Below are 23,475 nucleotides of genomic sequence, written 5' to 3' on the forward strand. Positions count from 1 at the left end.
CTTCCTGTTGAAGGAATCACTTTTGTAACATTTGTAAGGACGAGCAAAGGTTATATCACGCTTAGGCAGATCTCGGTATATAATAAGTATAAAAAAGGAATGGTATTGTATTATGTATTTTTCATTTTTACAAAATGCACTGCTAGACGAATTGATCACAAAGCAGACTGTTTAAATAGCATTTCCTTTCTGCATACTTGTAAGAATAATTTGATGGCAATGAATAATTACATAAAATCTTAAATAAATACGAACATTTTTTAAACAATCGTAAACTATCAGATGCGTTGGTTGTTAGCTTAGGTACTAGTGATAACCAGATACGGGAAACTCATTCTATACCAAGAAATCACCAAGTTCTGCTTGTGCTTGAATTTCATGGGGGTTTTGTTTCCCTTTTATAAGTTAATTTATGGTTTCACAGTTGTCAATAACGTTTTGTTACTAGTTTTGTACCATATCGTATGCCATTGTGCAATACATGCTGTTACTCGTCTTGTGGTTCGTTTTTGTTTGCCAATCCCATTAACTGACTGCTGTATCCTGTTGTTCCTTAATGACTTGCAATGCTTTTGAACATCATTCCTTGTTTCTTAGTGCAATTGTTGTCGGGTTTTTTTCGACATATGTTCCTATAGTCCGAATTATTCTGACGTTTTATCGACTTTTTTCAAATCGGTCTGGCGTCGATTAACGATAATCGGTTAATCGACGCCAGACCGACATAAAAAGTCAGAATAATTCTGACTAATGTTCGAATTCCTCGTCTTGCAGGTTCTGGCCCGTTTCCGATATTCAACCACCTCACATAGTTCATCATTCCTTTAGATCTTCGCTGTTTGATAACGCAACTCTCTGGTCATTTCCTATGAAGTTAAAGTGTCACTTCCTGGCGTATTGTAAGTGATCTACCTGTCAAGTTGTAAGTAATCTACCTGTGTTTTCGATTCTACAATCGGCAGTATCCACGTTAATATATTGATTTATTTGTGTCGTTCGAGAGGGCATGCAATTTTCTGCATTCTCGACATTTTCTCTACGTCTTCATGTATATTATACTTTAATACCTCTGTTCCTAGAGTTTTCATTTCATGTCGACTTCAGTCTTTGTGTGTTTCTTTATTTTATTTCTTTAACGACAGGGGTTTTAGCAACCATTAAACGTTCAGACTGGAAGCTTCAAACACTAACGTTGCTTCTCCTTTATATGGAGGTTCATACAGCGAATCCAGTAAATGTTTATGTGTTACGTTTCAATGACTGGTACGATTTGTACTATGCCACCTTCGTCAGACTGTAATGTGAACTCTGTCACCTTCGTCAGATTGTGATGTGTACTCTGTCACCTTCGTCAGACTGTAATGTGAACTCTTGTCACCTTCGTCAGACTGTGATGTGTACTCTGTCACCTTCGCCAGACTGTAATGTGTACTCTGTCACCTTCGTCAGACTGTAATGTGTACTCTGCCACCTTCGTCAGACTGTAATGTGAACTCTGTCACCTTTGTCAGACTGTGATGTGTACCCTGTCACCTTTGTCAGACTGTGTTGTGTACTCTGTCACCTTCATCCGACTGTAATGTGTACTCCGTCACCTTCATCAGACTGTAATGTGTACTCTGTCACCTTTGTCAAGCAGTCTGATGAAGTTGGCAGAGTACACATTCTACTTGTCATCTAAATGTCACATTACTAGTGAAAATCCATACTTATCGACTTAAGAAAATGTGTAGAAATAGCTGATGCTTTCTGGTTCACGATGTCTGTCTGTCAGTTTTAATCTGAAGTCGCTTAGCTTAGCGTCTCTTGCATCATTGAATTTCTGTTTTGTCCTTGACTTTTGACACAACAGTATACCTTTTAACTAGATTACTTTACTCTTCAGTGTCGTAGTATTTTCATCAAGAATAAAATTAATGTAAATGTTAAATACTATCCGACTTGAACCTATATCAAAGTGCTACCTTACAAAGATCTTGATGTACATCTTCATTTTAATGTCGACTAATAATTTCAGCTTTACACACCTAAATGTATAGACACAACACAAAAGTCTGTTAAACTTAACATCTTTTATTAACAACTTTAATAATGTTATAACAAAACTCAGTTTAATAATAAACTTATAATTAAGTCTTAACAATAAATAAACACTCGAAACAATTCATCGTACCCGGAAGATTAATGACTCGTATTTCTAACAAGACATCAATTTTACAGCAACACTCCAGCCAGTTCAGTACGGTTGTTTCATTCTTTCTTGTCAGAAAGATAACCATCCACCTTTGATGAGTTATTGCTTTGATGAAAACATAGGTTTGCAATCAACATACTAAAATCTTATTTTACATAGACAGTAATCTGAAATCAGATTCTACAACAAAAAGGGACTTTTTTAGTCTGACATTCTTTTGCTCCTAGATGACAACTCTCTGATTTGCCTTAAGGGAAATTAACTTCATCAACTATCATTCCAGTCTGACATTCGTATGCTCTTAGATGACTACTCTCTGATCGGCATTAAGGAAAATCAACTTCATCAACTATCATTCCAGTCTGACATTTGTATGCTCTTAGATGACTACTCTCTGATCGGCCTTAAGGAAAATTAACTTCACCAACTATCATTCCAGTCTGACATTTTTATGCTTTTAGATGGCAACTCTCTGATTTGCCTAAAAGAAAATTAAGTTCATCAAGTTTCATTCCAGTTTCCGCCTCTTTGCTTCGCTGGAGTCTTCACTGGTCTGAAACTCCTCCAAACTCACAAAACGATCGTTATCTTCACAGATGGCATCTTCCTCACTATCAGAAAATAACGACTGGTCCCCAGAACACTCCTGAGATCAAGAAAAATAATTATAGTCTTCAAAAATATGTTTGTTTGTACGGGGTTTCACATCAGCTACAGTCATATGAAGAGGGTTCAAAGTATTGAAAATATTCAAAAGGAATGAAAATAATTAAAAGGATATAATATACACAATAGTTTGTACAACTTACGGAAATAAATTACTAACATCAGTTTACCAAAATTGGAACACCTGTGGGAAAACAGGCTAGGAAATTTCAGTTTTCATTACATTATACAACTGTATCTCCTGTTTTCCTGGCTGTTGATTATTGTCACATGGTCAGTTTAAGAAAGAAAAAAAATATTACAAATTTTAATTTTCTTAATTTACGTGCTGTGCGACCCTATCTATTTGGATATGATAGTTTGAAGATTTTTTTTATTCAAAACCTGCTGTTTAATTTTCTGCTTATTATTGATCCTTTTTCACAAAATATTAATCAAAATACCAAAGTTTCTTTTTCAGAGAACAGCTTTTACCAATTCAAGAGCCTTGGTTCTATTTATAGAACCTGGAGCCCGAAATTTTAACTTGTTATAGAAAATAAAAGTGGATGAAAAATTGTTGACCATTTTTGAAATTGATAATATTGTATAAAATGCATCAATATCTAACTAAAAAGTGTCCCATTTTGTGGTACAGTGACATCTCAAAGTATTAAATGAATTGAACGAGACAGATAAGAATGAAATAATCTCCTATTTTACCTGTATAATCTGGGTCTGTGGAGGTCCCTCAACGAAACTCACACTTTTTGTATTGATCCTTCTCTCACGGACACCTAAAACAAGCAAGCAATGCTACACCACAGTTCCACATGTACAAGTGTGCAAGAGTTATTTCTCCTTAATTAAGATTTATAAATATACTCACAAGCATGCTACCAAAGTGTTTTCATTAAAAACTTAAATTGCAAAGCCACATAATAACAGAATAAAAAATTTAAGTGACTTTTGGGAAAACATCAGAAAACAGCTGCAAAATGATTGGAGGTCACTCTCCCTTTAATTAATTAGTTTAAAACAAAATATCACTTATATTACCACTTAAAACCAATCAAGAATCAAAACTGTTAAACATTTTAGTCATTATACGTTATATTTTTATAATCCTAAAGGAAAAAAATAAAAGTAAAACAACATAGAAAACATTTATGTCATACTTCTTACATTAATACTCTTGAAAGAAAACAAATAGCTATATAAAAAAACACCCACCAATCACTACTGAATTATTATGTTAATCTGAAAACAATTATTTGAAAACATTGATTTTCAAAAAGTCTTAGGAACAGTTAACTTACCTTTAAGAATTCCACGAACATATTCACAACTTTTTCCTGGGTCTGTTAAAAAAATGATGATAGAAGTTTTAATTAGACAAAAAAAAACCACACCAATAAAACACAGGAACAAAGGACTAATGAATCAAACTTTGAAAAGGACAGAATAAAGAACATATGGACCTGCATTGCTTCTTTCTTAATAATCTTTTTTTTTCAAGATTATAACCAAAGGATTAAATCCCAATGGGCTTGGCCAGACCCCGGACCAATCCTGGCTGAATGAATATATTTGTCTCTTCATACAAATAGCAATTGTATATATGTTATTGGTGTTCTCAACTGTTTCAATGCTAAAACATTTGTGACCAAGTTCCCTGGGGTGGGGCCAGATCCTGAAACCAAGCCTTACAGCATGAGCATAACTTATTTATCTCTTCATGTCTAACATCTTTTTTTGAAGTTTCGTGATACCTATCTCAACTGTTTCCATGTAATGACCCAGGGAGCAATGTTCTAGGAGCAGCTGAGCATAATGTAATTGAGATGTATCCATACCCTGATGTCTACTATGTGTGTATATGGTAATATGGTGATCAGGACCTTAATTATTTTTATGCATTACAGATTTAAACGCAATCCAAACCCTCCGACTCTTTTAGTCAAAGCAACTTTATTCATCTGTGACAGTTTTTCAAGAAAGAGTAGGCTTTTGAGAATTAAACTACCATATTTTGTCCTATTTTGTGCCCTTCTTCTGCTCCTAGAGGGTAACAGACTTCATTTAAACAATATCTTATCTCCTTATCCTATTGGTTTTAATGCTACATCCATCGATTTGTAAAAATTCATCAAACCTTTCTGGAAAAGTTAATATTTTGAAAGTGAAATTCACAATTTTCTCCTGATTTTGGAACATGTCCCTTAAATGAGCAGGCTGGATGGGATGGGGAAACTGATTGCTATCCAAAAATTGCCATGTGTGCTTAGCATTATTTTTGGGGAAAAAACTGTGCTTCATTAGGATAGGGAGATTATTTAGTACAATAAGAATTCATATGCTGATGGACAGTGATCCTACCTGTCTGTTCAGTCTCTGTCTGTCCTTCATTCTGCATGTTTCCCTCTTGTGATGACGCCTTAGATGGCTTTACTGATTCAGTCTGCACTACTCTGGCCCTAAACATGGCAGAATACCGACTATAAGGGCTCAACTTGCCGGACTCTTCAGTCATCCCAATCCCAGACGTATCAGTCTGTCCGGGGTATGTAACATAACTCGAAGGTGTCTTTTTGCTCTCCATTTTATCAGCACCAGTCATCCTACCCGACGACCTTGTCTGTCCTGGTTTGTCTGTATCCATGCAGGTTTCTCTGGTTTCTGCAACATGACTGTACCTTGTCTGTCTTGCATCTGTTAAACTCTTTTGTCCTGTCTGTCTTCCAGCAGCTACACCCCTTGATGTGGCTTGTCTTTTGTCCGTAACATTTTCCGGTGAAGTCTGTTTAGTTGCCACACCAGTGGAACTCCTGGAAGCTATGTATGCACTGAGCAATGTCTTCCCTTCAAACAGCAATCCAGACTTGTCAGAACTCAACGTAAACTTCCCTCGGTTTCTTTGCTGCTTCTTTGCACTCATTGAACTCTCTTCTACAGGACCCAGATCTCCTATCGATGACCTCTTGGCTTGTGTCCTAGGCTTCCTCAGAGACAAAGACAATGGAGAATACCTTGGACTATCTTGAATGCACCCTTCTGATTCTTTGCCTTGCGCTTCCTTGGCCTGCTGGCCAAATCCTCTGTAAGATGAAATGAGAGTGGAGTTACTTGGATTTTCTAGGACAACATTGTCCTGCACTGTACTGTCTGAATCTCCATTTGTCTCTGTTGACACAATATCAGGATTATCTGGACTTTCTGGTGAATTTATTTCTATTATTTCATCAAATACCTCTGGCTTTTCAGAAGGGGTTACATCCACAGCTGCCATTTTTACAGATTCCTGTGGAAAATTTCCCTTCAATCTTTCTTCCAATGTAAGCAATTGGGGTCTATACCTGGAACTTGATGAAGCTTGTGAACCATCAACATTACTGTGAGCATGTTCATCTTCCTTGGGTGGTCTGGATACCCTTGAGGTTAATGATGAATTTTTCGTAACTTCTTCAGCAAGATTTTCATTCAAATCAGCATCTACAAGAAGGGAACCATATTGCCCATCTTCTGATATGTCCTGTACAAGTGTTATAGAAGCATCAAGGGTAGATGTTTCTCTTTCTGGGGTAGATGTGATGTCCTGTCTCTCTTGGTTTAAATCATTATCTACAGTGTTATCTCTACTGCTATCAACTCTTTCGTCTTCAATATGATCTCTAGAGGTATATTGTACAACCTCTTGGCTGCCATCTATCTCACTGCCTTTGTTAATGGACATGATATCAGAGTTGGTGGTCAATACTGACTGGTCAATATGAGGGTCATTCTGCATTTTAATCCTGCCTCTGCTTCGGTCACTTGGTTCTTTTCTATGTTCCCCTGTATCCTTTGTAGGGTCATTAAGTTTATCTGTGAAGTCCTGATAAACTCTGACAGGCAAAGTCTGGACCCCCCTATCAGCCATGTCTGTGGTTGCCATGACACCTGTGTTGGCCACCGCTGCCACCCTGGTCTGGGTGCTTGCCACCTGATGGGATGTGTAGGTAGTCTGAGTGTGGTTAGTGGTGAGGGCTGGACTGAAGGTCTGGGTGTGGGCGGGATGAGTGATTTGGGTTTCTGTCTGTGAGGGCACGGTGACCACTTCCACTGAGGTCTGACACGATACGTCTTCGACCTCAAACAAACTCACAATGGTCTGAACTTCTGTGTCACTCTTTGGCACGTCCAGCTTGGCCTGAAAATGATTCACACAAGATGCCTATCCAGTTATATTATTATATGTACAAGTAAAGAACCTCCAACTTTTCATGCTTTTTTAGTTCTGGAACAAAATCTAAGGTTTTGAATTTTGCAGAATACCATCAACATTTAATAACTCTAACTAACTCTATGTCAAAAGGAAACAAATTTAAAACTATTTAGTTTACATGTATAGCAATTTTCTTCATGTCACAATAAAATCTCAGCAAAATATAAACACTTAATGGTAGTAGACTATATTCCACAATTTAGTGTTGATTTTTATAATCTATAATCGTCAATTAACTCATGCTTGCTTTAAGTTTTTCTTCCGTATTGAAGCTTTCTTATATTTCATAAAACATTATTTCTACTGCCATAAAACCTTGGCTTCCTGCAGACTGGTGGACAGCTGCAGGTTGTGTTTGGCCCAGTCTGAGTTGAGCTCCTCCAGCTGTTGACAGTTCTTGGAGGACAAGGCAAGGTCAGCTGTCAGCCTCTCTATCTCCAAAGCTGTCTCTGCACTCTGGCCAAACATTAAAATAAAATAAAAATAAATTTCTTTCATCATTATCTCGACAAACTAACAGTATGCTTCATTTTTGCAACAGGAGTGGAATATCTCAAAGACTAGACTGTCGCTCTAACTGAAACTGTAGACCTCCTTATTTGCTACAAATGCCCTTAGACCAACAGAGCTACCTAGCCAACAGACTGAACCCATTCAAGTTACACTTTGCTGTTATGTTCAGGTTAAATAATTAAACGTTTTTTCTTTAATATTTCCATGAAGGAATTTTAATGATTCAAACCTCAGTATTCGTACCCACCTTCACGTTCCATTGTTCCGCAGCCTGTCGGTGGAGAGACGTCTGTATGTCCAGCTCCCTCTGAGTAGAGTCCAGTGCCACTTTGAGGGCCTCACACTTCTTCTCCAGATCCTCCTTGTCCTCTCGAAGGATCCCTGCCTCATCACGATGAGACGATGCGTTGGCTAGGTGGCGCTCTATCAGAGTGTAGGAATCCTGTAGTTTTGCCAAAGTCTCCTGTCAAAGAATGTTTGTTTAAAATCACAGGCACAACTCAGAGTACCTCAGTTACTAGTGGTAAATGTATTTATGAAGGGTTTTATTTTATGTTCTAATGTTTGTGTTGCGATGCATACAACATTACGTAAATCTAAGCTTTAGTAAACAAGGGTTTTAGTCTTCTAAAAGGCATTTAGACAAAAAAACTAACCATAATCGATAAGATATGTAAGATTCACAATTTACAATATAGATGCTAATGATGCTCCCCCCCGCCCCAAATAACTTAAACCTCCATTCTCATTTTTACACACACTTTTTATGGTATTACTTACTTATCTCTATCTTAAGTTTGAACATTGAATTTCCTTGCCCAAGGGATGCTCAAAACCAATTTAAATCAGTATGTAGTCCATTCTGGCCTAGTAATGTTTCAAATGAAATGAACGATGAAATGATCAGATATGAACTTACAACCTGTATTAATAAACATTTTGTGAATGTAAAATTGACTGAAATACTTACCTTACACCTGGACTTTAGTTCCTCAACCTCCTTTTCTAGAGTTTCCACCGCCGTGTTTCTCTGATGTGCTCATGTGTAGAAAAAATACATTTAGGGTGATACTTTTTCAAAAATGGGTTGGAATAACAAGTTTATAGGAGTTCCTTGTAATAACCAAATAGATAAATTGAGGGCTCTGCTTGAAAGGACATACTTCCAGAACAAACATATTTGGCAGATTCATATACACAGGTCCATAATTATGATAGATGATATCTTATACTTCAGATGTAGCAGACTGGACAAGGTTTTATAATCAAGGGCAATAACTCATTTAATTGCCCCTCCTTCCCTCACCTTGCTGTGGTTGGGAGACTTGCATGTTTTGATGAATCCAAGAGCTATGCTAGACAGGTACTTATATGACAGCTAGATCAAGGTGGGGGGGGGGGGGGGGGGGGGGGAACCAGATGAAGAGCATTCACTCATCTCCTTTATACCAAGGGATTTCCTAAGTGTCGTTGCAATGCATGACAAAATAGAAATATAGCACATTGGTATAAATCACCTAATTACAACACTGGAATCTCATCTTTTCCCATCCTATTTTTACTTGTATATCTATTCTTGACCTTTACACTTTTTTAAGTTACCTCCCTTTGCACCCCTCAGACTTGACAAGGCTATGCTAGGGTGAATCAGGGGCTATAACTTAAAAACAGGTTTGACTAAGCCTACCCCATCCAGCTTCTGTGTGAGTTGGGCCACATCCAGTTTTAGTTGGGACTCTGTAGACACGGACGGCTTGTCTTGTAACCTCTTATTGGCCTCCAGTAGTCTGACCTCTAGGCTGGAAATGACCTCTCGGTCTCGACCAATCAGACACTTCTGGTGCTCATTTACATATTTCAGAGTTTGGTTCAGCTTCATGGCTTCCTTCACTGTAACCAAACAATTGATAAATAGGAATTATTATTTACTAAATTTTATGGGCAGAGCGTACTCGATGAATGTACAGTTACACATGTCTTTCCCAATGCATCACGTTGCGATTCATTGTCATGACAAATTTTCATCAAAGTTTATACAAAGGCCAGTTATATGGATACTTCAGATGAGTTAGTATTACAGGGTCCAAAGGTGTAAAATCAAGGTCACTGTTTCTACTTAAAGTATTCTTTTGTTTTCTTTCAATGAAGCCTTTTTGTTTGTTTGTTCCTGTCTCACAGACTAAATTATCGCTGTAGTCAACTTTGTGACGACACTTACTGAAGTTATCACTTGTCTGTATCACAGGTTGTGCTATAATGTTTGTTTGTTTGAATTGGTTTAGTTTGTGTTTTACGACCTATTAACAGCTATGGTCATTTAAGGACGTGCCAGGTTATGATGGTGGAGGAAAGCTGGAGTTCCCGGAGAAAAAACACTGACCTACAGCCAGTACCTGGCGACTGCCCCACGTAGGCCGCAACCCAGTAGTGGAGGGCTAGTGGTAGCTGAATGTCAGACACCTTAACCACTTGGCCAACTCAAGATCTATGCTGATGTATTCAACATGATGAAGCATTTCTATTAAACACAAAAATATTGTAGGGATATATCTAACTTTTTAATCAGAATTCAGAATCTTGTTGATTTTTTTTTTGCGGCAGGAAGTTTTAGTTATATCTGTCATTTAAACAGGAATTTGATCAATCACGAGTATTGATTTCAATTTGTAACTTAGATGTACATATGATATCAATTATCAGTCAGAAATCTGTTGTAAAATACTATTTGCCGAGTCATTGTTTGACCTTTAAACTCTTTGTTCTAGTTGGTGGGTGGGTAAACAAATTAAAAGATTAAACACCACAGTAGGATTGATGGTTTTGTAGAATCATTATTTCTCATCATTTCCTTCAGTAAAACCTTCCTCTAAATTTCCTTAGTTCTCATCTGGAAATCTCTACTTGGTGTTATAGTCATTTTAAGATATTTGATTTTTATATGATGATTTTGTATTCAACAAAAATAGTCCTAATATAATTGAAATTCATTTCAGGAATAGAATAATGCCAGAATATTTAAAAATTTAGTCCTTTTAAAACTTTAGGTGCTATATATTCAAACATTTCTGATATTTGGTCAGGGTATAAAAAGTATCCGGGCGTACATTTTGGTCGGGTCTGTAAAAAGTATCCGGGGGGTGGGGAGTTGAAGAGAGGTTGGGTAATGACTATAACTGTAAATGTTTCTACTTGACTCACCAAACCTTATTGTGTCCAGTGATTGAAAATGATTTTGGCATAATTTCCTGGCCCCGGGGGTGGGGATTGCTGGGGTAGGGGTGGATAAACATGCAACTGTAACCTTCTGATCAACTTCTGAACTGTTTTTGATTAAAATATTTGAAACATTTGTTTTTTTCATAGGGGGGTACTTTTTATACAGGTGTGTGTGTGTGTTACTTTTTGGTAGGGGTATAAATAGTATCCAGATACTATCTATAAGCAAGAGGTACATTTTATGCATGACACCGGTCTTGATCCCCTGCATTCATTCCTCCAACCTACAGCAAAGTACTCACCAGAGACACACACTATTAAAACCCTACAACAATAATATAACTTTCCTGGGAATAGTACAAAAAGTCATAAAGACAGAGATTACAAATCTGCGTCCTCGGTCGCCAAAATCTAGATGAGGGCACAAACACTTTTATAACTGAACCATCTGGTAACCTGCAATCGACCCAACTGTATTGTTGAATGGGAGTGACATGTACACATTACAGACCTGAACAATGTATGGATATGTTTGTCTAAACTATACAGGAATTTACTCAAACCAGTGACATGCATTGTCACACAAACTTTCAGATATATGGGTTTGTTTACCAGGCTGACTTTGCAATAGTTTTTTTCTATGTGACCAGGGATGTAAACATGTACCCTTTAACATACACAAGTACCTTAACTCATTCACCCCTGAAATTTCAAAATGAACTAGTCTAACCTTTGAATTGGAAGAGTTCAAATGTGTCTTCAGAGTTGAATGAGTTAATTACAAGACATAAGGCAATGCCCAGTGATAAGCCCACCCCTTAAATTAAACATAGTATCATTTAGACTTCTGATGGTAAACAGGAGCATATTTGGGATAAGTTCATGGTAATGATACTATTTTACCCTTGTATTAGGGTAAATGAATCAAACACTTCTGAATTAATGCGACATCATTTCCTTATCAAAATAGTTTCACATTAGCATAAAACTTGTGAATAATTTTATAGCTGATACTTTTGATATATATCGGCACAATTGAAGGGTACAAGATATATATAACTCATCAATTTCACTGTCTCAACTGTCACATATTACTAAGCAAAGTACTTATGGGAGATATGGGAGATAATGCTAATAAATAGACATCCGACATAATTTGCTACGAAGCATATACCCTTAACTATAACACATCACAGGTACAATTTGTTAGGTAGCATGTACCCTTAACTTTAACACATATCACAAGTATGAATATTCTTCAGATGTGTGTAAGGGCTAGACTCAGGAGTCTTACACTGGTTAAGAAATATAGATCTCAACCTATTTATAATACCTGACAAGTGTTTTACAGACCATTCTATGATTTATAATCTGATCGGTGAAAGGGTAGCCCTGACGTGTTATTGCCACTACTGTTATCAATAACGTGTCCCATGGGCAGGACCATAAAATCAACCTTTTTTTACATGTTTTATTTTATAGTGTTACAGAACCATAGACTGATTTCATGACAATAGCTTTAAATTTATTCATTTATATGTGCATACAATGTACTTATGGTTGTGTCATAAATACCCTTGAAAGCATGATTGATATTTTATGAAATTTACCACTAGCTAATTATACAGATACATGCACTGATTTGTTGGCCTTATTTTACAGCAGATAATACAAGATGGTTCCCCATTTTAAGCAAGAGTGCTTCGCTTTCCCAAAATGAAGAAAAATGAGAAATGCATTCCAAATTCCAATACAGTACCAGTATATTGCTGTATTTTCCCAACTTAAGAAGAAATAGACTGTAATAATTTAACAATATCACTGACATATTGTTCAGGAACTTAAGATTGAAGGTTGTAATTGAAAATCATGTTTATGATAAAAGAAACAAGACTTAAACTGCATGAGCAAATTTAGTCTAGCCACATGCATCATAGTATCTATATTTAGACCTATGGTATTCTTGTTTAATGTTAACTGATTGTATAGCAACATTAATTAACATGAAAGGGAAACTTTTGAATACAAATGAACTAAGGGCCATATCTCTGTACAAAGTTGGGCATAATTAAGGGCCAATATTCCACATTCTGAATATGCATAAGCCATTTTGGTGAAAGCATGTGAAATAGTAGGGAAATCATTGCAGGACCAGTGTGCTATAATGTTGCAAATAATATGACATGAGACCTGATAATAATAGTATACAACAATCCATGCACCTTCCCAAATATTGCCAATTTTTTGAAATTTCCATGGGGGAGATTGCGTGCTTGATATTAACACCGGATATAAAATGTGTGTACATACCCTTCAGAGACAAATTAACCCGTTTTTTTCCTTCTTCATAGGAAATCATTTGATCTTAAAATGTAAGAATAGTTCAGCAATTTCAATGGTTGAAAATATTGAATTTAAGGGTCCAAAATCAGGAGTCTCCCTCCTAAATAGGGAGAGTTGACAAATATGCCAAAATACAAATGAACATTAAGATAGGCAATTTTACTTAACTATTCTAATTAACTAAAACTGAAATATCCATGTTCCACAAATAACTTCTTGGAATTAATGAATTAATTAATTTGATAAGATATATGACACAGCATAAGAGACAAAGACGTACATACCCGTACTGGAATATATTTATTTACGTTAAGATCACGCCCAAGTGTAATTAACAAATTGATTATCATGTGATATCAGCTTACCTGTATTAACGACCTTAACCTATGGTGTTTGAGGTATACTATATCAGCAGTCTCACATGGCTAACTCATAATGTACAATTCATATATATATATGTCTTGAATAACATGCCTTTTATGGTAAATATCCTTAACCTACTTCCAATCATGAATGTATGTATTCAGATATGTGGTCTGTGTAAATGAAATCTCTAGCCATTAGTTCTAACTTACTTTATTAACTGATAAAATCAGAAAATGACAAACAATGGTCTCCTTTGAAGACCGGCAAATTATTATCCGGAAACCTGAACATGCCCTACTGGGTTATTGTGGTTTTCCATGCTTTCCAATAAATTTATTATTTTCAGAACCAGAGTTTGATTATTTTTTTAATTAACATTTTACACATTTACCATAGTACTATTTACAAGCCTGGCAGTAACTGATATCATTTTTCATAGGAGGGAGTGCACCCCCTCATCACAACACTCGATATGTCATCAGGGACATCTGAGAGGGGTTTAAATCAAAGTGGAGATGACCGCTGACCTTACTGTTTAAACAGTAGGTAACAATGTCTGTCATACTGAAGCAGTGTCCTTAGTCAAACTGACAGGTCGACAGTGTAATAAACGCTTATGAATGGAACCGTAACAATGTAAATATATTTGCCTGCTGACAAAATATTCTTGTATTATGGAATCAGTGTTGTGAATGTTCTGGATAGATTGGACGTGGCTTGACTGGGATGTTATATAAGGATTAACAACTTTAAGTGTCAATACAACAAAGTTACATAGTCACTGGATGGCGACAGGGAAGAGAAAGGGGAGATAATCAATACCACACATCAGGTTGGTATTAATTGTTTTACACGATTGTGATTGTTTTATATGATTGTGATTGTTTTATATGATTGTCATAAATGCCAACCTTACTTAATTGGGGAGAAACCTATGTGACAGAATCCAGAAGTATCTTTATGAAAGTTCTTACAATGGTCTCTATGTCACTGACCTGATTCAGGACATTAGTTATGTAATGTAATGCATTAATGAATTTTGGCATAAAGTGAGGTACAGGAAATTTTGATGATTTTGAAACTGAAAATGAGGGTTAAGATTTGAGAACCTCCAAAATTATTGGTTGACTTGCATTGGCAAGTATTAATTATCACTATCATGTGATTTCTGAATATTTTCACAGTTATAAAACGATATAAATATTTTACTTATATATATATATATATTTTAAGAGTCACATTATTTTAAGGCCCAATGATATATCTGGTATGGAGAAATTTGATATCTTAAGTTGAAGGCACCACTACCAGTATTTAATCATTGAATGATCTGGAATTGTAATAGTATTCCAATATGCTAAGAGACATAGTACTGTTTTTAGAAAGACCTATTCATGTATGCTTAAATCTTGGGAAGAAACAGTGATTCCCGGGTTCCCAGTCCACTGCTCTACCATTTAAATAAAAGGAAAATTTCCTCTGGTGTGAGGCTATCATGTAATTGCCTGTGATCCAATCTACGATAGTAAAATCTCCTCCGTTTTAGTGTTTCTCCACACTATAACTATAAACATCTCCTGCATTTATCCTGCAATACCTCCAGGGGGAAAGGGGTGCAAGACATAATCTCTAATTCGAAGTAGGAGGAGATGGAATTACTGTAAAGCAGGGAACTTTCACCCAGTTAAATATTCACCCTTTTCAGATAAAAGTTCCCCTAGTGTTAGTTTTGCTATTCACGTGTAATTGCTATATAGATTGTAACGCATGTTGTGTTCTTAGAATATTTGCTGTCATGACAAATTTACCCTCATTGGGGAGCGCCAAAGAGGTGAAAAATTAAATTAATTTAATTCTTTATTTATTTTACGAGGATTACAAACAGCCTGAAGGCTACTAGATGCTCTCCTCATCATATATCAAACATACAATATGTACAATTACACAAAAGACGTACAAATGTCGCACACACTTGCACTCACACATACACAAATTACAGAGAGAGAGAGAGAGAGAGAGAGAGAATCTTTTTGAATTTACGATATATTCAACAACATGGTCAAATAATGTTTTGTTCTCAATTTCGTTTAGAGTTTCTAATCCACATAAAATTATTTTGACAAGAACATTTGGCATGAGCTCTACAATAAGGTTGGAATTGATATTTGGAGCGAATATATGACAAACAGCACGGAGCATATTGGAACGAATTCGGTTATATTTTGGACAAAGTAAAAAGAAATGAATTTCATCTTCCGAGGAGTTCGCGCAAAATTAAATTGTGTCCAAATTTCTCGGTATACAGTTTTGGGTTGACTTATTCCAGGCATTAGTTTATTCTCAGATTAATACTGTAATGTAATCTGTCATTGTATTCAACTAATTGATTTTTTTAAACTCTACTTCATTTGCACTTAAAACAAAGGGCCCAGAGGGCCTGCATTACTCACATGAAAATTTTATCAACTTTAGCAAACTATTCTCAATGAAAGTAAATATTCCAATTTTTGTAGCATGTGTCTCCAAATCTCTATGCTCGGCAATTGTATGTTAAAGGGTGGTGATCTGAAACGTTTCAATCCCTCCAACTGAGAAAGCTTCCAACCAAATATGGTTGATATCCATCTCTTAGACCAGAGAAAGAGTTTCTCAAACCTATATTGCCAAATTATCCCTTTGGCCTGTCTGTCGGTCACCCTGGTGTTCAGCCCCTACTATTTGTACAATTTTGAATCCCTGAACCACCTGAGAATGATTTAAACCAAACATGGTAGATATTCATTCTAACGTAAAGTAATCGCTAGGAATATAGCCATACTAGCATTTTGGTCCAATCTCTCAATCCCTCCATTTGTATAAGTTATCTCATAGTTTTGGACCTTTAAAACAATAGTGAAAAATTATCCTTTTTTGCCATGTTTCTCAGCCTCGTGGGTGAACAGCCTCGTGGGTGAACAGCCCCCCACAAATATGAATCTCCACCACCTAAGAGTCTTTCATGTCTGTTGATATTCCAATCAGCTGTTAAGAAGAAAAAGACATTCAAAGACATTTTTCACCCACAGACAGACACCACACCACAGTTTATAGCTCACCTTTGTCCTTTATTTTTAATTCCTGCTGCATGGTTGAAATAACTTTCCACGAATATACACAATGTATAAAGCTGGTAAATGTCAAAAAGTAGTTAAATAACAGTAGAGTAAAATGTAACCCCTTTTACTAACCCCTTCACAAGGAGGAAAAGTAATCCTTGAGTAATGAAATTTTGATTTGATAAAGCACCTTAGGACCTTACCATCAATGAAAAGTATTCTAGCATATCTGGATGTGAAGATGATTGTTCAAAATTTCAGCCAATTTGACCCCTTTTGGCCTGACCCTCAGGCCCTAGCTCGGGAGAGTCTGGTACTAAATGTTCATACCATCACATATTCCAACCAAGTTATAATTACGACTACCCACAGAAAAAAGAAATACAGCTAAAAGTGTTTATTTCTATATAAACTTTAGTAAATGTTACCTCCGCGATGGGAAATGAGTGACCAGGGTTAATGAAATCAACACTTTGATAAAGCACCTTAGGAACTTTCATCCATGAACAGTATTTGATTCTAGCATATATGGGTCTGAAGAAGAAGACTGTTGTAATTTTAGTCAAGTTTAGCTCAGGTTGTCATACCGTTAAACTTCAATAATATGATTATGATTAAAACTGAAATTGAATGATGATATTAACTATAGTACATTTTACCTCCTTCCCAGTGGGGATAAGGAAACACAGGGAAGATGAAATTCAGAATATTTACAAAGAATGTCATATCAGGGTCTGAATTTGACCTCTTTTGACCTTAGCACTCAGGCCCCTCTGGGTTAGATCCATATGATACAGAACTTTGGAAACTTTCTGCAAAATTTTATTGAAATCGGTTCTGTGGTTTAGGAGAAGAAGTTAAAAGGTGAATTTTGCTTATGCATAGATGGACGATGCAAGACAATGGACAAAAGACAATCGCAGTAGGTCAACTGTGACTTTTTTTTCCATTTGACCTAAAAATGCACGCAGAGAACATACATTTCTTATAACACAAGAACAAGCAATTAAAATAATTGACCAATGTACATCAAAAAGCTGTATGATATTTCATGGAAAAAAAACAATTGAAAATTTCAGCTATGGAAAAGCATGACAATGTGCTATTAAGGAGGCTCCACCCTTTCGCAATTAGCCAGCAGAATTCAATGAAAGTTTCACATAATGGTTATGTCATTATGTAGAGATGATTTTATGAAAATCTAAGCATTTCGATAAACTGGGGATTTTTTTGTAAAAAATACTGAAATATTGAATTTTTGTCAAATTCAACACTTTTACATTTTTTGAGCGTGTGGCATTGTTCAAAACTATAACAACAATAAAATAATGAAAAGAAACATTGCTAATCAACCCTACAAATATTTTATTTATCATAAAATATCTACAACATGTTACAAAAAGCTTTTTTTATTGAAATTGTATGGATAACAGTTACTAAATACAAGCTAAAAGCAAACAGGACACATAGTTTCATACAAAAAGACTGAAAAATTGAACCAAATGCACACAAAGTCTTTATAATTAATTTATTTTACATTTTACAATAATTTTGATCCTGATGAGAGTTGTCTACCTTGAAAAAAAACGGAACTTTTTGCAGAGGGATAGAATTTATACAATGACACTTATTTTCTTTACTATACCAAAAAACGACGGAAGTAATTTAAATTACTAGATTTAATTGTCAATTTACTGTTCTTTTATGGAACAAAATTACTCTCAATCATGTACACTTTGGACATCATTCCATAGCCTGCTTACGCATGGTATATTAACATGTCAGGTACATATGTAACCATAGGCTATCGCATGGTATGCCGTTATTACGTGCACGCACATGCACTTGCATTTTATAGGGATCTTGATATTTTACAAACCACTTTTTAACAGAGTTATTGTAATTGCATTTGTGAACCGATTTATCTGACAGAGCGTAACTCGCTCGACAACAAAAGTCGTAGCGACCAAGAGCTTGTGAACTACTGTTAGCACGTGATACGTACAGGTGAGGTCGGTAAACAAAACACATCAGTCTGCATTCCATGCGCCTCATATACGACCTTCTTGGAAGTCGTCTGATCATATGTCAGTGTTTGCCCGTGAGTTAATTAATGTCTTTGTATCATAAGCTTTATTTCTGAAGTACGTGTGATTACACATTTCCAAGTTAAGTCTTGATATCGGGTGTTGACATATCATCGTCACGCACGTGTACTATTGTTTACCCGGTGTTACTATAATTTACACCACAGTAATGGAATGCCCGATACGCAATACGGAAATGACGACACGAAAATACGAAAAGAAAAACATGTGTATTACGAAGGGTGGAAACTCCTTAAGTTTGATACATTTATTCGACCTTCACCTTGGGAGTACAGACACTTCAACAATGTTCAGTATCTTAGAGTCATAGAGTGAACACCAGTATTACATGTACTATGATTTGATCTGTGATCCATTTCTGTGGTTCACAACACTGTTGTGGTTCAGAAGTAAAAGTGCATGTGCATGTAATTTATGTAATGTACATTATTATCAAAATGAGTTGATCTCTGACCCTGTGCTGTGACCTTGGGGATTCAAACATGTTTGTCATACGTGAACCCAATGTATAAATGTGATATATTAATTTCTGTCATACCTTATCAAACAAAAAAAGAAAGAAAAATTACTGTTACGGCAGATAAAAGACAGAAGGATGGATGGACATACAGCCATTTTAGCTATGGCTGTAGGCTGAAAGACTTGAGGAAGCATTGACTATCGATATTAACTCCTGATCAACAGTTAATACAAATTACCCAGTAATATTTGTTAATATAGATAATTAATTAATAATTATTCCGTAAGTTAGGTGATCAACACTTGATGTGTGATTCTAGGTGGGAGATAGAACCACTGGGCCACTACTTCACACTAAACACAGCCATAGTACTCCCCCATTGTGCAGGAGTTCATAATCAATCTGATAATGTATATAAAACATATATAAATATATATAATATTTGCACTATAAGAAAACCATTAGCAATTAATGCTTTTTGCTGTGTGGTTTAAATACATTGCAAACCTTAAAGTACATTTGTTCTTTAAATATCGTCCATTCTTAATGTACGTTCATAATACTTAAAATATTGACGTAAATTGCAAAGCATAACAATTCCTACTGTAGACAATATTTGTACGAATTCACAAAAAAAGATTCAATTGTGTGTTATATAATATAAACTTTGTTTATTTTACAACAATTATAAACAAGTAATTGTTGGGCCGGATATTAGAGTGCGGGGGTCTTAATGTGGGAGGAAACTGGAGTACCTGGAGAAAACCCTTGTGGTCGGGCAGGTGACTCCATATCTTTTCAGGTCTGATGTGGAATTATGTGTAACAAGCACTCCTGCTGCTAAGAGGTGTGACAATTGGCTGTTTACTTTAAGCATGCTGGTACCTTACATTTAGTTTAGTGAAGTCATAAGTAGACAAAAAACCTATGTGATACAATATATTCTAGTATGATTTCAAATACTCAGCTAGCTAAGACTGCGTTTCGTGACAACCTTCTAAATGAATGCAAAGCGGTCAAAGTCAAAGGTCTCAACTATTTATTTCATCTCAGTACATGTATTTAGCGAGTTGCAAGAGAGCTTCTTAAACTTTAATTTCCAGCAATAGGGCCATGACCCCCCCCCCCCCCCCCCCCCCCCCCAAATCTTATTATTTTTTCTTTCACTCTCAAAATGAAACACTTATACATTAAAGAACAAAGGAACTCGAGGAAGATATGTCTAGTTCTTACCCAGGAATATAGTGATAACAAGAATTGATTAAGGAATGATGATAGAAAAAATGGGCAAAAGGACTCTTTTTCCCTCAATCTATTGGGTTTATACATGTACATGAATGTAGGTCAGTATATATTCTGGTGGTCAGGTTTGGGAAAACACTGGATATTTTGGTCCAATTCTCAGTTAACCTTTTCCAATCTCTACATGTTTCTTCAATGTAATCTGTAGTGGTTGGTCTCCCCAACTAACTGCTCCATTTTAGGGTTTCTTCTGACCGCTCCTTGCAGGCATCAATGGGCATCATGTGCAATTGCCACTTTGGCAGTTCCACTGCTACTCAAGACCAGTTAAAGGGGATGGTTGTGTTTAAAGATTGTGGCCACAACTTCTTTACTTCCTAAGGACAAGGTGGTAAATATTTTGCTAGTAAACATATAGCTCTCTCAGCCTAACCTTTATTCAAACTTAGTATGATATTTTTAATCAGTGTCCCAGGTGTAAACCGTCCTCAGTTGGTAGCCCAACGTACCTTTGGGAGATCGTGCTGAAATGATTCCAGTATAACACTGTGCCCAACCTAATTTCATTTTGAGGGATATAGAATGACATCTATGTATCTTCCATTAAACTTTACCATGGAGTATATTTCATTTGATCGATAAACCTAATGAAACATCTATTCATAATGAGTGAGTAAGAAGCAATAAGAGTGGAAATTAGATCTGGTGCTTGGTGGTGGAACCAACCAGCAAACGGTGTGCAGGAACAATGTTATATTCTAGTGTGTAATAAATAAGGCAAACTTAGAGAGGGAAGGGAGACAACCCTTACTACCTTCTGTGGTTGAACATGTTCTCTTTCGCAGTTGAGAGACAGTACTGGTGCATGAAAACAAAATACAATTCACGTTATCTTGGGGAAATTAAGAATGTGTTTTAGTTTCAAACTTCAGGCAAAACTTTCTTGATTTAAGAGCTCAATAACTATTTGTAGAAAATGTATTATAGTTTTTTTATAATAGCGTTGTAAACTAATCACTGGGATCATTTTGATCTACACAAAAGAATAAGAAACAATATCCAACATAGTGTACTCAGATCTCATGATGTCAAATTTATTGGCACACTATTTAAGAATTTGAGATGAATACTTGATATTCAAGATAAAATTCATAAATATATCATAAACTACTGGTGACTTAAAACAACCTTGTGATGGGTACTTAAAGCAGAGTGTACATGAGATATCTGAGAAATAATTACTACAATGTCTACACAACAAAAGTGTTGAAATGATTTATAAAATCAATGTACAGTTATATAGAAACTTGTTAAAAAAACCACACTTAATAATCCATAAATCCCTCCTTATGAATGTTTATGACTGATTTTTATTTCTTTGATAAATTTTGTTCAAGCATACTAACTAATGCTTTATTGCACTCTAGCTAATTATTTCAATACCCGATCCTTGGTCTTGTTTTAGTGAACTAACCCTTGTTCTAATTAAGTCAATAAGCCTTGATTTTGTACACTTACTCTTGTTTTAATTAGTACATTTTTTGTTGATTTAGCGCACTCTATTTTAGTTAGGTATACCAATTCTTATTTCAGTATAGTTTTGTTTTTGTGTATAAAAATTCGCTGTCATGATAGATTTGCCTGTTTAGCAAGGGCGTCAAAGGGGAAAGTTAAACTGCTGGAAAAAATTCGCGGAATACAATCACTCAGTTTCAATACAATTAAACTTGTTGTGGTACATTGAATGTTGTTTAAGTGCACTAACTAACACTCTGTTCTGTATCATGACTTAATGATTTGTTTTGTATACTAATGATCTCAGAGTCAGATCAAAACATGAAATCTTGCCTGCAGTACTTTTAAACTATGATCCCTTACAATGCTAAACACTCAATTAGACACAATCTTCTCTACACTTCTATAAAATCTGTTATTCCTATCAGATTTTAAGCGTGTGAAAATCAACACTCATTGACTAAATGATAAAACTACCAAAAACTTATTTCAATTTAATTCTTTGTTTCTTTATCGAGGATTCCAAACAGCCCATTAATTATGTGACATCAGCTACTGTCCTTACATTTACAATGAAATTCAATTAAACATGATAATAACAACACTCTATGTTACAACATTTACAAAGTGCATTAGCTCACAAACAGAACTATGAACAACTGTTAAGGGGTCTGTTGTTAAAGATTTGTCAACTTAATGACAACCTAAATTAAAATTCTAATCTAGAATAATTTTCAAAAATATGGAAATTGCTACTTTGAAACTCAGAGTTGAAGGTTGTATCGTTAAGGATTTAAAATGATCATCCTACAATAATATAACGTGGTAATAAATGTGAAAATGTTTGTAATTTTCCATATTATTCTCAAAAATGGCATTTTGAAAATTTGTGAAAATTTGTGAAAATTAATGCTAATTTAACTGAACAATGGAGCCCTGATGTATAATTAGCTTCAGATAAATTAAAACTATTACTTTTGTCACATAAACAAGTTTTGTCCGCAGAAACCAAAATAACAACTAAACCTTTACAGTGTAACAAATACACACTTTTTGCCACTCGATAACTTTTCTCATGCAAAAACAAAAGCACACCAAGCTTGAAAATTAACGCACGTCAACATATATATTGGGTAATGCATGGTCATCTTTTGTTCTTAATATTTTTTCATATTGATGTTAGAAGAATGTGCCAGACGTTTAAGATAGGCTATCAAACCCCATTTAATTTACCTAATGAGACGGCAAATACGTCTCCTTAGGCCTTCCATCAAACACAAAACATATCTTTATCTCCAGGAACAATAGTATATTCGAGGTCTGTTGCAATTGAATATCTGTTCAAAAAATATTGCGGTTTTATCCATTGTTAATATTTGCATTATATATACACAGTTGATGGTACTTATAGGTTAGCTGTGTATGCTTTGTGGACACAGTTTAGGTTTTACGGAGCTGAGTAATCAATTAACACAACAATAACAGACCACTTAGCCTTCTGAGCTGGCAGCTCG

At 35.5% G+C, this 23,475-nt stretch overlaps 2 protein-coding genes across 2 annotated transcripts in view; one reads left to right on the forward strand and one right to left on the reverse strand.

The window, feature by feature from the left end:
• Window positions 1–2,139: 2,139 nt before the first annotated feature.
• On the reverse strand, window positions 2,140–13,191 carry LOC110458111. Its single transcript, XM_021509689.1, has 9 exons — window positions 13,143–13,191; window positions 9,304–9,506; window positions 8,587–8,646; window positions 7,864–8,079; window positions 7,419–7,559; window positions 5,219–7,028; window positions 4,159–4,200; window positions 3,563–3,636; window positions 2,140–2,840 (listed from the first exon to the last, which is right to left on the reverse strand). Exons 1-9 carry the CDS (start codon window positions 13,189–13,191, stop codon window positions 2,703–2,705), a joined length of 2,733 nt encoding a protein of 910 aa, XP_021365364.1. The 3' UTR covers window positions 2,140–2,702.
• Window positions 13,192–13,974: 783 nt separating this feature from the next.
• The window catches only part of LOC110458112, a 49,938-nt gene continuing 40,437 nt past the window's right edge, over window positions 13,975–23,475 (forward strand). Inside the window, exon 1 of the mRNA XM_021509692.1 lies at window positions 13,975–14,373. The gene's annotated coding sequence lies outside the window, so the exon portion shown is untranslated. The remainder of the gene's footprint in view (window positions 14,374–23,475) is intronic.

Source organism: Mizuhopecten yessoensis, unplaced genomic scaffold (assembly GCF_002113885.1).
Source record: "Mizuhopecten yessoensis strain PY_sf001 unplaced genomic scaffold, ASM211388v2 scaffold9431, whole genome shotgun sequence".
Classification (NCBI taxonomy): Eukaryota; Metazoa; Mollusca; class Bivalvia; order Pectinida; family Pectinidae; genus Mizuhopecten; species Mizuhopecten yessoensis.